The following is a 15,464-nucleotide window of genomic DNA, read 5'->3' as shown; positions in this document are numbered from 1 at the left end:
GAGTCCAGGTGTGGTGGCGTGTGCCTGTAGTCCCAGCTACTTCGGGGGCTGAAGCAAGAGGATCACTTGAGCCTGGAAAATCCAGGCTGCAGTGAGCTATGATCACACCACTGCACTCCAGGCTGTGTGAAAAGGTGAGACTGTGTGAAAAAAAAAAAGTTTGGCCAGTCATGGTGGCTCATACCTGTAATCACAGCACTTTGGGAGGTCAAAGTGGGAGGACTGTTGAGGCTAGGAGGTCAAGACCAGTCTGGGTTTGATTGGGTTAAACATTATCCCTGTAAGTTGGCTCTCATTCTGAGAAGTTGTTTAGAGTAGAAGAGAGGGCTGCATTTACAGCTAATTGTTAGTAATTTCACATCATCTGCAATATATTTTCTGGGCACTCTGCCCGACTACTCCTATGGGACGTTGTCATTCATGTGCAAATCAGGCCCTATATACTAAGAGAGGAAAACAGTTGAGGACCTCCTTTTTTTAGGAACTCTTGGTGCCTTGTGCATTAAGATAGTGAGTCAGAGGATAAGAAGGAAGCAGATTCCACTCCCCTTACCACTCTTTGGGTGTAGGCAGGGCCTGCTGGTAGTGCTGGGAAAGCCGACCATCCTTCTTTGAGCAAGTCCAATAGCTGCTGCTGCTAGTTCCGTCCCACCGTAGGCACAGTCTGTGTAGGATGAGCCAACCATATGTGGAGTTACTGGTTCTTGGTCTGGGCTTGTTCCTTGCCCCAGCTTCAGCCCCCACCAGAATCTGGGCAGTCATTGTGAAGAAGCCTAGGAATAATACCTTACTCTATAGGCCTGTGGAAACGCGTAAAGATACCTTGCAGGCCCAGAGTGAGAAATTGGAGCCACCTTGTTCGATTGACCAAAGGCTTGTCCTATGGAGTTACTAATTTTACAGGAAGTTTATGTTAACATACTTTCTATCCATTGCACTACCATTCCTGAGGCACCATATATTTCAGTAGGCAGAAAGATAGGACTGCTTAGCTTTTAAACACTCAGTACATGCTTGACACAGTTTAGTCTATTTCTCTTTAGTTACTATGGCAGTGGGTGCTATAGAGATGTGCAGACCCTATTGTGACCTCCCTTTGGTATAGGGATGCTCTGGAGCCCCTGGGTTCCTTGTCCACTAAGGTCTGGCAGGTCTGATTGCCTCTTTTCAGGCACTGAGTGGTGGGGTATGCCATCCTCCCCTGCTGGAACCAGCCTTGGCCTGCCCTGTTAGTCATCAAAAATAGATCTCACTAGGGAACAATCTTCTCAGGTTGTTGTGTAATCTGAGTGAGCCAAGGTGAGTGTTTTGGGGACAAGCAGCGTCAACTTCGGAATCTTCAACTGGGCCTGAGCACTTATTTCTCAGAAATAATAGAATCTTGCTCACTTTTCTTTCTTTCTTTTTTTTTTTTTTTTTTAAGATGGAGTCTCGCTCTGTTGCCCAGGCTGGAGTGCAGTGGATCAATCTCAGCTCATTGCAGCCTCCACCTCCTGGGTTCAAGCGATTCTCCTGCCTCAGCCTCCTGTGTAGCTGGGATTACAGGCGTGCGCCACCATGCCTGGCTAATCATTCTATTTTTAGTAGAGACAGGGTCTCACCATGTTGGCCAGGCTGCTCTCGAACTCCTGACCTCAAGTGATCTGCCCACCTTGGCCTCCCAAAGAGCTGGGATTATAGGCATGAGTCACCATGCTTGGCCTCTTGCTCACTTTTCATACTAAAATAACAAATTACAGCCTGTAGTTTAACGTCTCTACTGCATGCATAAATGCAGTGTGGTACAAGTGCCTCTGTAGCCCGTAACTTCAGTTTCCTTGTTGCTAGCAGTCTGTGGTGACACCATACTAATCTCACATGCAGGAACCAATGAGGAGTAGCCAGGGACACAGGAGGAGTCACCTTGCGTTCAGAATGACTCAAGTTTAGTCTCAACTTGACCATTAGCTCTCTGAGTGACCTTACCCATGTTAATTCTCTTGATCTTAGTTTCTTCAGAGCCAGTGAGACAGTGCTTGAAAGTGACTTAGCCTGGTATACCCAGGTCTGTCAGACTTACAGTCTGGTGCTCTCTTGGGTGAACTTGAGGGCCTTCTGCCAAGGCAGAATGGCTTCTTTAAAAAAAAAATATATTTTTTTTTTTTGTAGAGACAGGGGTCTCACTGTGTTTCCTAGGCTGGTCTCAAACTCCTGGACTCAAGTGATCCTTCAGCCTCGGCCTCCCAAAGTGCAGAGATTATAGGTGTGAGCTACCAGTACCAGCCTCCAGGAATGGCTTCTAAGGCTTCAGGCTGTTTGTAGAGAGGAAAGCATCTGGGAGCTGATGGCACTCTCAGGTTTCCCAAAATGACAGTTCTGCATATGCACCTCAGTCACCTACTTTTTTTCCCTCCACCCCCAAATGCTATTCACAGTCCTTGTTTATGATAGAAGCTGAAGCTTACAGGTGACAATTTTTGTGCCTGGTATGAAAGGAAACATGACTGACTCCACTTATCCACAGGACACCTGCTTTCAAGGTTGTTCAGTGTTGGAATAATTTTTGCCTGATGGTAACCTAGGGATGACCCAAGGTTTCATCAGTTAAAGCCAGCCCTATGGGATGCGTGAAGCCTAGGCTCTGTCCCTATAAAAATCCCACCAGAACCATTTTAGAATTCACTCAGGACTTCACCCCTCCCCCTCCTGGTGCTGCTTATGGAATCCTCATCTCAGCCTTGGGACACGTTCTCCTCATATAAAGCGAGGTGGCAGTCAGGGAACAGGGGCGAGTCTTGTGCTTATTTCAGTTACAATAGGAAACTACCAGGACTCATCGTTGTCCCAACAATAGTCGATTCCAGGCCCCTTCTTTGAACTCATTTCAGTGTTTCGGGTTCCGTCTTTGGTGTCTGTCTTCACTGCTTGCTCAGTTATGTTTGAACATGGCTAGAGATGAGCACACTTCTCTTCTCCAATAAAAAAGCCTGCAGCAAAAGTCTTGGACTTCTTGAACTGCTCTCGGTTGTTTTTTTTTTAATTCAATATATTTTTTGAGATGGAGGGGGTCTCACTTTGTTGCCCAGGATGGTGTTGAACTCCTGGCCAAAAGTGATCCTTCTGTCTGTGTTCCAAAGTGCAGAGATTACAGGCTTGAACTACCACAACCGGTCTCTTGTCAGTTTTTGAGGTTACTTAAGAGGTTAATGCCTTTAAATTAGTTTGCAGTTGTTTTGCTTTTGCCTTCCTTCTTGCCCAAACGTGTAAGTGCTTATTTAGTAAATCTGACTTAAGTGCTTTGTGTCCCCAGAGTCTCCACTTTTCCAGGATTCATTGTCTTTTTTTTTTTTTGCGACACAGTCTTGCTCTGTTGCCCACGCTGGAGTGCAGTGGCACTATCGGCTCACTGCTACCTCCACCTCCTGGGTTCAAGCAATTCTTGTGCCTCAGCCTCCCGAGTATTTGGGATTACAGTCACACGCCACCACATCTGGCTAGTTTTTTTATATTTTTAGTAGAGATGGGGTTTTGCCATGTTGGCCAGGCTGGTCTCGAATGCCTGACCTCAGGTGATTTACCCACTCAGCCTCTCAAAGTGCTGGGATTACAGACATGAGCCACCACACCCGGCTGGATTCAGTCTTAACTTGCTCTTTTTTTTTTTTGAGTCTCCCTTGCCAGGCTGGAGTGCAATGGTGTGATCATAGCTCACTGCATCCTTGAACTCCTGGGGTCAAAAGATCCTCTTGCCCCAGTTTCCTGAGTGGTTGGGACTACAGGCGTGTGTCACCACGCCTGGCTAATTTTATTTTTCATAGAGACAAGGTCTGACTGTGTTGCCCAGGCTAGTCTTGAGCTCCTAGGCTTAGGCGATCCTCCTACCTTGGCCTCCCAAAGTGTCGGGATTATAGGTGTGAGCCACTGCACCCAGCCTGGATTTGCTCTTTTATCAAGAGGTTAATAGTTATTCTTCCGTTCAATGAACTGTGGGATTGAATTCCCCCAGTGATTGAAATGAAAGGGCTTATGTATAACATTTCCTGAGGAGTGGTAGTACCAGAGTTCAGAGGAGACCTCAGGCGATTTATTCTATAAACTCAGAAGCTATAGTTCTAGATGATGTGGCTTCTTCAGGGTGTTGAGAAGTCTCTGTTATCTAGTGCCTTATTGGATTAGAGCTGATTGAGCTGTCTGCTGCCCCAAACATGTGGCTCAGCCAATCTCCAGTGGCATCTGCAATGTGGATATTCTAGCCTGCAGTGGTCACGTGGCTCACCTTAGAAAGGGCAGATATTCCTATTTCCTGATGCTGCCGGAGAATGAGGTCTAAGTCAGAAGTCCTCAGGTGTGACCTGCCCAGAACGATCTGAAATTGCTGGATTTCTTGTTCTTCCTCAGTGTTTAACAATCACCCAATTGCTCATTCTCACCAGCAACTTCCTTGGTAAGAAGTTAATATTTGAGGTGGTGCTGCATGTTGTCAAACATTCATACATGTTAGCCCACTTAGTCTTCGCAGCACACGGTGGATTAATGGATTTTTAAAAGCTGGTATTTATGCATGATGGAATACTACTCAGCCATAAACAAGAAGGAAATTCTGTCATTTGTGACTACATGGATGCATCTAGAGGACATTATGCTAAGTGAAGTAAGCCAAAGAAAGAAAGACAAATGGCGCATGATATCACTTATATGTGAAATGTGAAAATCAAGTCAAAGTTATAGAAGGAGAGTGTAAGATGTTGGTTACCAGCGGCTGGGGGAAGGGAAAGGTGGGTGTGGAAAGGGGAGATGTTGATCAAAGGGTACAAAATTTCAGTTAGGAGAAATAAGGTCTCATGATCTGTGTTTACAGCATGGTGACTATAGTTAATATAGTTACTATTATAATAGTATACTTCAAAATTGCTAAAAGAGTGGATTTTAAAAGTTCTCACCACAAAGAAATGATAAGCATATGAGCTGATGGATATGTTAATAACCCTGATTTGATTATTCCCCAATGTATACATGTGTCCAAACATCACACTGTACCCCATAAATATAATTGTCAGTTAAAAACTTAGAAGAGTCAAGTCAGATCTGAAGAGAAGTCAAAACAGATTTCATACAGTTAATTTAGAGATATGGCACCCAATTAAAAATTTGTATTACTTTACTTGGTGTTTTAGAATTTAACTGTTATTTTCTTGTTATACACACAGGCACAGGCACACAAATCCTCTATTTAACTGGCTTTCTCAGTAGGAACTCCATCTGTGTATTTGCAACAGCTGTAACTCAGGTTGGATGCTCCCCAGAGTGCTGGCCTATAAGTCATATTGGACCCTGATCTGAATCTGAGGGAATCTGGATCTGTCTTGTAGGAAGCTTTTGGTTTAACTGGGAAGACAGGATGACAGTCAGCTGTGGAAGCTGAAGCGTAATCACCTCATATTAATATGGTGGCAATTTTATATTGGAGTGAGCTCTGTGCAGTGCAGTAGCTGGTCACTGTCAAGTGTCACTATTTCATTGAGTCAGAAGCCTGCAGAACTGTTCTTATTCCAGGGAGTGAGTCAGTCTGCTGTTCCTTACTCAGTGCTGGCTGAGCTCAGCAACCTGCTCTCTTCCTTCAGTTCAGGTCTCTGCAGGGCAAAGAAGTCTTTATTGTTCCTTTCTGTATCACCAGATGGGAAATGAATTATAATATAGTCCTTAGATTATATTCCCATCTGGCAGCAATGCACTGAGTTACCTGACCTGAAATTTGTTGGACTTAGTCTCCATGGAGGAGGATTTACCATCTTTGTTGTCTCACAAGTAGTGTCTCATGCCCGCAATTTAGCAGGAGCAAAACCTTTGACACAGTGTTCTGGATCTGCTGAGCTGGTCTAAAGGAACCTCTTTTGCTTGAAGTAACTGTGATAGGAACTTTGTTACTGCTTCTTTTAGCTCAGGTGTTGGAATGAGAATCAGCAGCTGATCAGGTGAACAGTTAGGAGTACTGGAATTATGGAGTAGTGGAGGTAGATTTTATAAAGAGGGTCACAGTTTTTTGGAAATGGGAAAGAGAGAGGGTGGACTGGCCTTTCTAGAATTTGTAATAGGAAAGAGGACCCAGGAGCTTCCATTGACTAGTTAGTTAATGCAGTGAAGGATCTTAGCTGGTTTGCTTGGTCTAATTCCTGTCTCTTGGTTTCTTTTTTCCCTTCCCTTCCCTGCCTTCCTCTCCCTCTTCCCTTTTTCTTTCCAAGAGAATTGAGTCACTCCAGGTAAAAGAAGCAGCCAGTTGGATAAGAAGTCCAACAAAAAACAAGTATTTATAGCTCTCCAAATTTCCCGCTTGTCATTATCAGTATACTTTTGCACACAGTTATAGTCAGTGTTTGGGGTCCTTTTTAAAAAAAATAAAAAGTTTCTGTGGGCTTTTCCATGCATGAACACAGCTTATCAACTTGCCCCAGCTGTGCCAGGATTCCATTGTTAACTGTTGTTTGAGCAGTCATGCCCTTTGTTCTTTGGCTGTGTGTTGTTTTTTTCCTAACATCATAGTATGGCTATGTATTATTTTGACACAGATTACGATTACTATTACTATTTATTGAAGTGTATTTCCCAGAGTGGAATATTTTAGGATCTTTTTTTCTCTTTTGTGGGGGGTGGGGAACATGTAGCTTCTTGTGGATATTAGAGATTGAAGTCTAAAAAGGTTCTACGTTTATGATTTGGCCCTCAATTTTCTAGAGATTCCAGTGGTTCCTGCAAAGAAAAGAGCATTCAAGTATAGAACCAGCCAGACTAAGTCTGGACATGTAGCTTTTCAGAAAGTGAAGAAAAAATTATGTTTCTGCCGTTGCAAGGTGGCCTTTGAATGCCACACTGTGGGGCCACTCCCTTGGACAGTGGCTAGGCCACAAGGTCGCCTCCCCTGGCCCCAGTCTGTGGGTTGAATGTGCTAACCGAACCTTCCCAGGAGCCTCCTCTGCCCCCAGTCCCCAGCCCCCAGGTCTGTACAGATGGTATTTGGTACTTTCAGCCCACCTTGAGGACTCAGTATTCTTCCTGTTAGCTTTCCTTCAAAGTAAAATTGGTAGAACCTGTTTTGAGTGTAGAAAATTTGAAGTTGTGGACAGCAGATTACAAAAAATTGCATATTATTGGCATCATGCACGAGATGTTCTCCTTCCTTCCTCTCCCTATATTTTTTTAGTTGGATGTTTTTACTCAACAAGTATTTATTGAGAGTCTAGTATTTTCCAGACCCTGGAGCTATAGCAGTGGAAAAGATAGCTCTGGTCCAGAGTTTGGCTTCCCACGGGCTGGGAGGTCAGAACCAGGGGCTGGCACACAGGAGTGAGGTTGAAGAGGGTGTGCCTAAGGGGAGCTAACACAAGTAAAGTGCTGCTGAGAAAATGCCCAAGTGGGTGCCAAAGGAAGCAGCTTTCTCTTCCCTTTTTTATTTTTTATTTTTTTTTGAGACAGAGTCTTGCTCCGTCGCCCAGGCTGGAGTGCAGTGGCATGATCTTGGCTTACTGCAATCTCCCCCTCCCGGGTTCAAGGGATTTTCCTGCCTTAGCCTCCTGAGTAGCTGGGATTACAGGTGCCCGCCACCATGCCTGGCTCATTTTTGTATTTTTAGTAGAGATGGGCTTTCACCATGTTGGCCAGGCTGGTCTCGGAACTGCTGACCTCAGGTGATCTGCCCACCTCGGCCTCCGTAAATGCTGGGATTACAGGTGTGAACCACTGTGCCTGGCCCCTTTTTGTATTTTTAAGAGAAGCAAAAGGACTTGTTGTTTAATTAAGCAAGACCATACTCTCCCAGAGCATGCAGTTATTATTGAGTAAAACACAGTTAATGAGATTTAATCACGTTCCCTATCACTGTTGTGCAGCATGATAATTAGGTGCAAATGGCAAGAAGCATACTCAAGTTATTGCAGTTGGTAACCTGGGCCATGGATCGCACTTGTCTTTGCCTCAGTTTGCCTATAAGGAGCATGGGGCCTGTGGTCCTGGGGTACCTGGACCCTCAGCCTGATGTTTGTGTGCCCTCAGCCTGGTCTTTTGCTTCCATCACCCATCTAGAGGCTCCGGGGCCCTTTACTGCACCCCTCCCTCCTCTAGATAGCTCAGTGTTTTCATCCCAGCACCCTTTTCTCTGCTGCCTGAGAACTGAGCAGCCAGAGACAAATTTTGGCTCTCAGGGTCTTCAAGGGTGTACAGCAAAGCTGTTCTTATTATTTATTTATTATTAAGTATTTTATTTTATTTATTTATTTTTGAGACAGAGTCTTGCTCTGTCGGCCAGGCTGGAGTGCAGTGTGGCATGATCTTGACTCACTGCAACCTCTGTCTCCCAGGCTCAAGAAATCCTCCTCCATCAGCCCCCCAAGTAGCTGGGATTACAGGCGTGTGCTACCACGCTTGGCCAATTTTTGTATTTTTAGTAGAGACGGGGTTTTACCTTTTTGGCCAGGCTGATCTCGAACTTCTGACCTCAGGTAATCTGCCTGCCTCGGCCTCCCAAAGTGCTGGGATTACAGGCGTGAGCCACCACGCCTGGCCTTTTTAAATTTTTTTTTAAGATGGACTCTCGCTCTGTTCCCCAGGCTGGAGTGCAATGGCTCGATCTTGGCTCACTGCAACCTCCGCCTCCCAGGTTCAAGCGATTCTCCTGCCTCAGCCTCCCGAGTAGCTGGGATTACAGGCATGCACCACCACATCCGGCTAATTGTGTATTTTTAGTAGAGACAGGGTTTCTCCATGTTGGTCAGGCTGGTCTTGAGCTCCTAACCTCAGGTGATCCACCCACCTTGGCCTCCCAAAGTGGTGGGATTACAGGCATAAGCCACTGTGTCCGGCCTAACTTTTAATTTTGATAGTTTTTTTTGTTTGTTTGTTTGTTTGTTTTTTAGACAGAGTTTCGCTCTTGTTGCCCAGGCTGGAGTGCAATGGCATGATCTCGGCTCACTGCAACTTCTGCCTCCTGGGCTCAAGAGATTCTCCTGCCTGAGCCTCCTGAGTAGCTGGGATTATAAGTGTGCACCACCATGCCCGGCTATTTTTTGTATTTTTAGTAGAGACAGGGTTTCACCATGTTGACCAGGCTAGTCTTGAACTCCAGTCTGCCTCAGCTTCCCAAAGTGCTGTGATTACAGGTGTGAGCCACCGTGCCCTGCCTTGATACAGTTTTAAGCATACAGAAAAATGATAAGAATAGTACAAAGAACTCTCATACCTCTTCCCCAGATTCACTGCTAGGATTTTGCCTTGTTTGCTTTTCTGACTTGCCAGTGTCCCCCACCCTGCAGCGTATGCACATGCACACACACTCTCTTCTGAACCATCTGACAGGGAGTTGCAAGCAGTGTACCTTTACTTCTGAATACCCCAGCGTGTATTTCTTAGGAACAAAGACATTCTCTTATATAATCGCAGTACGATTATTTTTAAAAACCAGCAAGCTTAATGTCAATACAATGCTATTATCTAATACATTGTTCATATTCAGATTTTTTCCATATTCCACTATGGTCCCAGCAATGGCAGAGCTTTATTTTAAAGAAAACAATCCTGGGGTGTGTGGGTGTCACCTTGGTTACATTGGCTCCGACGAAAGAACTGGCAGGTATTTGGGGAAGTGACTGCCGTGGGTGCCACATCACCAGCTCCTTGTGTCTCTGCAGGACCGGAGGAGCGAGAGCAGCAAGAACCACACCCAGCAGCAATGTCAGCGGAAGTGGAAACCTCAGAGGGGGTAGACGAGTCAGAGAAAAAGAACTCTGGGGCCTTAGAAAAGGAGAACCAAATGAGGTGAGCGATGGGGGCTGGCTGCACTGAATCAGGTGGGCCCAGCACCTGTCGTGCTCAGCACACCTGGTTTTGTCTGCTGGCAGCACTGGGGGGTGGCCATGGGCCATGAGCTCTGGACCCCTGGGTGCCTGCTTGGCCCTGCAGGGACTGCATACAGCTTCTGCTGCTTAGAACTCTCCCCACTGGTCCATTGTCTCATCCAAGGAGGCAGGGCAGGTGTTCCTGGGAGTGCTGATAGGATTTGATGGTAGTTATCGTTTTTTCTTCTTAAAAACTTGCGTGTTTCCTCATCTGGGCTGAGAAAGGGTAAACGCAGGCAAAGCTGGCTCTGTTCAGTATTTTACCCCATAAAATGGAGTAACTCTGACTGCAGGGCAGCCTTTCCTTACTCTGTATAGGGACAGCTCATGCTAAACCTGAGCTTCCAGGCCCTGTTCTGCATCGTTAGCCTCTCATTATAGCCCTGTCATTGGCCAAGTTTTTTTTATCCCTTGAAATAATTGCTAATAATAAATTAATTCTCAGCACATGGATGATAACAAGCTAATCTCCTAAAGAAGACAGCAGAAGCCAGACCGTAAGGCCAAATTTTTGTCACTCTTGTAGGTGGATTGTGTGGATACATGTAAGCCCCTGCCCAAGTACCACCGTCTTTAGGATCACGTTTTCTACCTTGTCCATCCATCCACACACCTTTACAACTGTGTAATTTCGTTAAGCAGCACAAACCCAAGGTCCTGGCCCCAGCCTCTCGGTTCTCTCTTTTGCATCCTTCCGTGCTTGGTCCTAGTCACATATAGTCCCAAAGAAGCTGTGGGTCCAAGGTGGGAGGAAGGCAGTAGGGCCATCTGAGGAGACCCACGGTCACAGCCTTACCGAGGTGTGTGAATTCCAGGAGACACGTTCCAAGGCTGTTCTTAGAGAAGCCAGCAAATACTGATGGAAATACAGATGTGTGTCTCTTCGACCACTAGGTGGCCACAGAAGCAAAGCGTTGCTCATTTGGGTGGTTCCCAACACAGACACATGGACGTGGGTACTATTCTCAAGGAGCAGGCCACAGTTATCCCTTGTGTCCTGAGTCTTTGGAGCAGACTGTCATGTCTGCTTGCCCTGTGTTCCCTGACAAGTTCCTGCTATTTGTGTTGGAGTGAAGTGCCTGAGAAGCCCCAGCCTCCAGTACAACAGGTGGTCACCGTGGGGTTTGGACTCAATCTTCTTCCTATGGTCCTTTCTGGGAAGCTGGGAAGGGCTAATTGACACACAAACACCTCCTATCTCTCCACAGAATGGCTGACCTCTCGGAGCTCCTGAAGGAAGGGACCAAGGAAGCACACGACCGGGCAGAAAACACCCCGTTTGTCAAGGACTTCTTGAAAGGCAATATTAAGAAGGAGCTGTTTAAGGTTTGTGCCCCACATTGGGTTTCAGACTGTCATACGGGGTTGGGGTGGGGGCCTTAGTCCCATGAGAAAAGTGCCTCTGGAGCCACTCTGAGGGAAAAGCTGGGCTTTTCTCCACACTCCATTCCTTCTTGACGTTAAGCTCTGGCTCTCGGCTGGGTACGGTGGCTCAGGTCTGTAATCCCAGCACTTTGGGAGGCCAAGGCAGGTGGATCACTTGAGGCCAGGAGTTTGAGACCAGCCTGGCCAACATGGTGAAACCCTGTCTCTACTAAGAATACAAAAATTAGCCAGGTGTGGTGGCACGTGCCTGTACTCCCAGCTACTTGGGAGGCTGAGGTGGGAGAGTCACTTGAACCTGGGAGGTGGAGGTTACAGTGAGCCGAGATCGCCCCACTGTACTCCAGCCTGGGTGACACAACGAGACTCTTTCCCCCGCCAAAAAAAAAAAATGGTTCTCATGGCTTAGATAGAATAACATAGTGGTGTGAAGGAAGCAAAAGTATGGGTGTTCCAAAGACTTCACCATGCCATTCCTTTAAGAAACACAAAAGCTTCCTTGTGTGTTAAATAATTCACTACATAAAAATGGGCCATAGGATTGGTTCTTCGGGGTTGGGGGTTGTCACTTGAGCCTCTGCATCCAGCTGCTTGGATGTGGTGTGCTCAGGCATGGCTGGCCTCCTCCTGTCACCTCCACAGCTGGCCACCACGGCACTTTACTTCACATACTCAGCCCTCGAGGAGGAAATGGAGCGCAACAAGGACCATCCAGCCTTTGCCCCCTTGTACTTCCCCATGGAGCTGCACCGGAAGGAGGCGCTGACCAAGGACATGGAGTATTTCTTTGGTGAAAACTGGGAGGAGCAGGTGCAGTGCCCCAAGGCTGCCCAAAAGTATGTGGAGCGGATCCACTACATAGGGCAGAACAAGCCGGAGCTACTGGTGGCCCATGCATACACCCGCTACATGGGGGACCTCTCGGGGGGCCAGGTGCTGAAGAAGGTGGCCCAGCGAGCACTGAAACTCCCCAGCACAGGGGAAGGGACCCAGTTCTATCTGTTTGAGAATGTGGACAATGCCCAGCAGTTCAAGCAGCTCTACCGGGCCAGGATGAACGCCCTGGACCTGAACATGAAGACCAAAGAGAGGATCGTGGAGGAGGCCAACAAGGCTTTTGAGTATAACATGCAGGTACTATTGGGGGCTGCCAGCTGCCAGGGCTGAAGAGGGAAACTTTGACGGTGGTAGTAGATCCATAGTAGCCTAGGAAGGCACACATGGCGTTAGGACAGATGAGCTGCAGGGTGCCGAGAGGAAGGTGGCCACCAGATTGGCCACCAGAGCTTGTGGGCCCAGTGGGTGGTTCCCAGCATGGAGGCCTGGTGTGATAGATGCCAGTGGGTAGTGTTTTGGGAAGGGTGAGTCCTCTAGCACATAGAGGGGTCTGGGAGAATGGAGCTGGCTTCCTCCCTCACTGCAGGATGCTGGTCTTGAAGAATGGATAATTTTCTTTTTAGTTAAGTTTTGCTCTGAAAAGCCCTTTGTAAGTTAATAGAGAGCCAGTGCCACCAAGGAGAGTAAGTAAGCTCTGTTTACAAGTAGCCTTTAGATGAGGCTGAACCTGAGGAGGCTTACTCTGTCCCCAGATCCTGTCAGCTTCCACTGAGGCCTCCCAGGGCACTCAGGATGGGTATGCCCTGCCACAGCCTCGTTCTCCCATATTCCAAGTTTTCTGTTGCTTCTTGATAAAAAAAATAACCAGCAGCTAAAATGGGGATGTACTCATGCCCTCCTGTCTGTGCTGTAGTAGTTTCAGTGGCTTGAGCCACCTCAGAGAAGGCTAGGCATGGGGTGCATGTCTGGTCAGTTCCCAGGGGAGACCCAGCAGTTGGCAGCCTTCTTGGGGTACCAACATCCACACCTCCCCAGAGCTCGTGCTAGGGAGGGAGGAGCATCTGGCAGTGCAGCTGCTGCCCACCAGTGCTGCTTGCTGTGTAGTTGGCACACCTGAGCAAGCTCACCTGCTCCAGCTCACTCTATCCGGAGGGCATCCTCTAAAAGAAGAGTGTGGCCAGGCGCAGTGGCTCATGCCTGTAATCCCAGCACTTTGGGAGGCTGAGGCAGGGGGATTACTTGACCCCAGGAGTTGAAGACCAGCCTGGGAAACCAAGGTGAGACACCATCTCCCCACAAAATTTAAAAACTAGCCAGGTATGGTGGTACACACATGTAGGAGGCTAAGGTGGGAGGACCATTTGAGCCTAGGAGTTTGAGGCTGCAGTGAGTTAGCCATGTTCATAACACTGCACTCCAGCCTGGGCAACAGAGACCTCATCTCAAAAGGCATTTAAAAAAAAAAAAAAAGTATAGGCAGCCCAAAGATGGCTCAGTCGATCCTCTGCTCCTGCAGATATTCAATGAACTGGACCAGGCCCGCTCCACGCTGGCCAGAGAGACCTTGGAGGATGGGTTCCCTGTACACGATGGGAAAGGAGACATGCGTAAATGCCCTTTCTACGCTGCTGAACAAGACAAAGGTAGGTCTGTGTGTCCTGAGCTCCCCTCCTGGGACAGGTGTAGCAGGAGACTCCACTGATGCCATGTCTCCTATTGGTGCTGCCACACAGGTGCCCTGGAGGGCAGCAGCTGTCCCTTCCGAACAGCCATGGCTGTGCTGAGGAAGCCCAGCCTCCAGTTCATCCTGGCCGCTGGCGTGGCCCTAGCTGCTGGACTCTTGGCCTGGTACTACATGTGAAGGACCCATCATGCCACGCCGGTACCCTCCCGACTGACCACTGGCCTACCCCTTTCTCCAGCCCTGACTAAACTACCACCTCAGGTGACTTTTTAAAAAATGCTGGGTTTAAGAAAGGCAACCAATAAAAGCCCGATGCTAGAGCCTCTGCCTGACAGCATCCTCTCTATGGGCCATATTCCACACTGGGCACAGGCTGTCACCCTGGGAGCAGTCGGCACAGTGTAGCAGGCCTGGCCCCTGAGCCAGCTCTACTCCAGGCTTCCACACCTCTGGCTGCTTCCGGTAGTCCCTGTTTTTGCAGTACATGGGTGACTATCTCCCCTGCTGGAGGTGAGTGGCCTGTAAGCCCAGGTTGTGGGAGGGGGCCTTGCTGGATGCTGCTGTACAACTTCTGGGCCTCTCTTGGACCCTGGGAGTGAGGGCGGGTGTGGGTGGAAGCCTCAGAGGCCTTAGGAGCTCATCCCTCTCACCCAGAATCCCTCTAACGCCTGGGTGAGGTTTGCTCAGCCCCAGCTTGTCTCCTCCTCCGCCCTGTGTAAATGCTCCAGCACTCAATAAAGTGGGCTTTGCAAGCTGCCTCCTTCCCTGCCTCCTGGCACCGGGTGGGTCAAGCCGCCTCCCCACAGGAGAGTCCCTGAGAAGCAAGGGCATGTTATGTCTGTGTGGGGAGTGGACATCGTCCATCATGGCCCCCAGCAGCCACCTCCTGACCTTGGTCTACTCTCCAGCACCCCTAGTCTCCAAAACAAAGTCACCCTAACCGTCTTGCAAAGGTCTTTAAAGTGTATCCAGCACTGCTATTTTTTTAGCTCAGAAATACCTTAGAGGTTTCCTACTTAAAAAAGTTTTTAAAATATATCTATATATAAAAATAAGGGTTTTAAAAAACCATATATTTGTATTTAAACAATTCATTTTCTAAAATAGAAACATGAACTTAAATATTTTTATTAATAGGAATCTACTACCTGTAAAAGTTTTATTTCAAAAAGGGTTAAAAAGTAGGGAAACACTTTAAACTACTGACCAAGCCTGCCACCTTCATAATTCAGATGAGTTAGTGCAGAGATGGCCAGGGCCAGAGCTGGCCCAGAACCTGGGTGTGCAGACCGTGCTGTTAGTCTTCAGCCTATCAGCCTTGGCCAAGTCTGTCTTGCTTAAGGGTGCGCCTCCCCAGGGCTGGATGATGCTGTGCTCAAGCCTGTGGGTAGGAGGGCTCCAGCTTGCAGATCCCATGCGTGGATGCCATGCTATGTAGATGGCTGAAACCAGCATCAGAGGAAGGAAGGTGACCTTACAGCCACTGCTGAGACCAACGTGTGCCCTGGCCCAGTCACAGCTGGAATTCCCAGGGCTGGTCTACACCCGACTCTGGTTTGGTTTAATTAGGTCCTTACATGTTGGTGTTGTACCAGGCAGTTGGCATGGCATCAGCACTGAGGGTGTGAGACCCTGAGGACTCAGCCTCCTGCCCTGCCAGTAGACTGCCTGCAGCCCCACCCTCTTTCCCTCAAAAAAGA

The 15,464-nt window shown here is 47.9% G+C and overlaps 1 protein-coding gene across 4 annotated transcripts in view; it reads left to right on the top strand.

The window, feature by feature from the left end:
- Nucleotides 1–14,084, top strand: part of HMOX2 (heme oxygenase 2) — a 43,101-nt gene extending 29,017 nt beyond the window's left edge. For 2 of the 4 annotated variants that reach the window (XM_058434158.1, XM_032144804.2), the window contains exons 2-6: nt 9,654–9,780; nt 11,069–11,186; nt 11,886–12,377; nt 13,597–13,723; nt 13,814–14,084. In XM_058434158.1, the coding sequence (XP_058290141.1) occupies nt 9,695–9,780; nt 11,069–11,186; nt 11,886–12,377; nt 13,597–13,723; nt 13,814–13,941 (951 nt within the window). In that variant the 5' untranslated portion in view covers nt 9,654–9,694 and the 3' untranslated portion in view covers nt 13,942–14,084. Of the gene's footprint in view, nt 1–1,130; nt 1,300–4,611; nt 4,631–9,653; nt 9,781–11,068; nt 11,187–11,885; nt 12,378–13,596; nt 13,724–13,813 lie in introns of those variants that run through there. The other 2 variants (XM_058434159.1, XM_058434160.1) reach the window with 2 other exon arrangements.
- The last annotated feature ends 1,380 nt before the right edge of the window (nt 14,085–15,464 follow it).

The sequence above is a fragment of the Hylobates moloch genome, unplaced genomic scaffold, assembly GCF_009828535.3.
Source record: "Hylobates moloch isolate HMO894 unplaced genomic scaffold, HMol_V3 SCAFFOLD_23, whole genome shotgun sequence".
NCBI classification, from domain to species: Eukaryota; Metazoa; Chordata; class Mammalia; order Primates; family Hylobatidae; genus Hylobates; species Hylobates moloch.
Note: the sequence above shows the minus strand (reverse complement) of the source record. Positions and strands in the feature narration are given on the sequence as shown.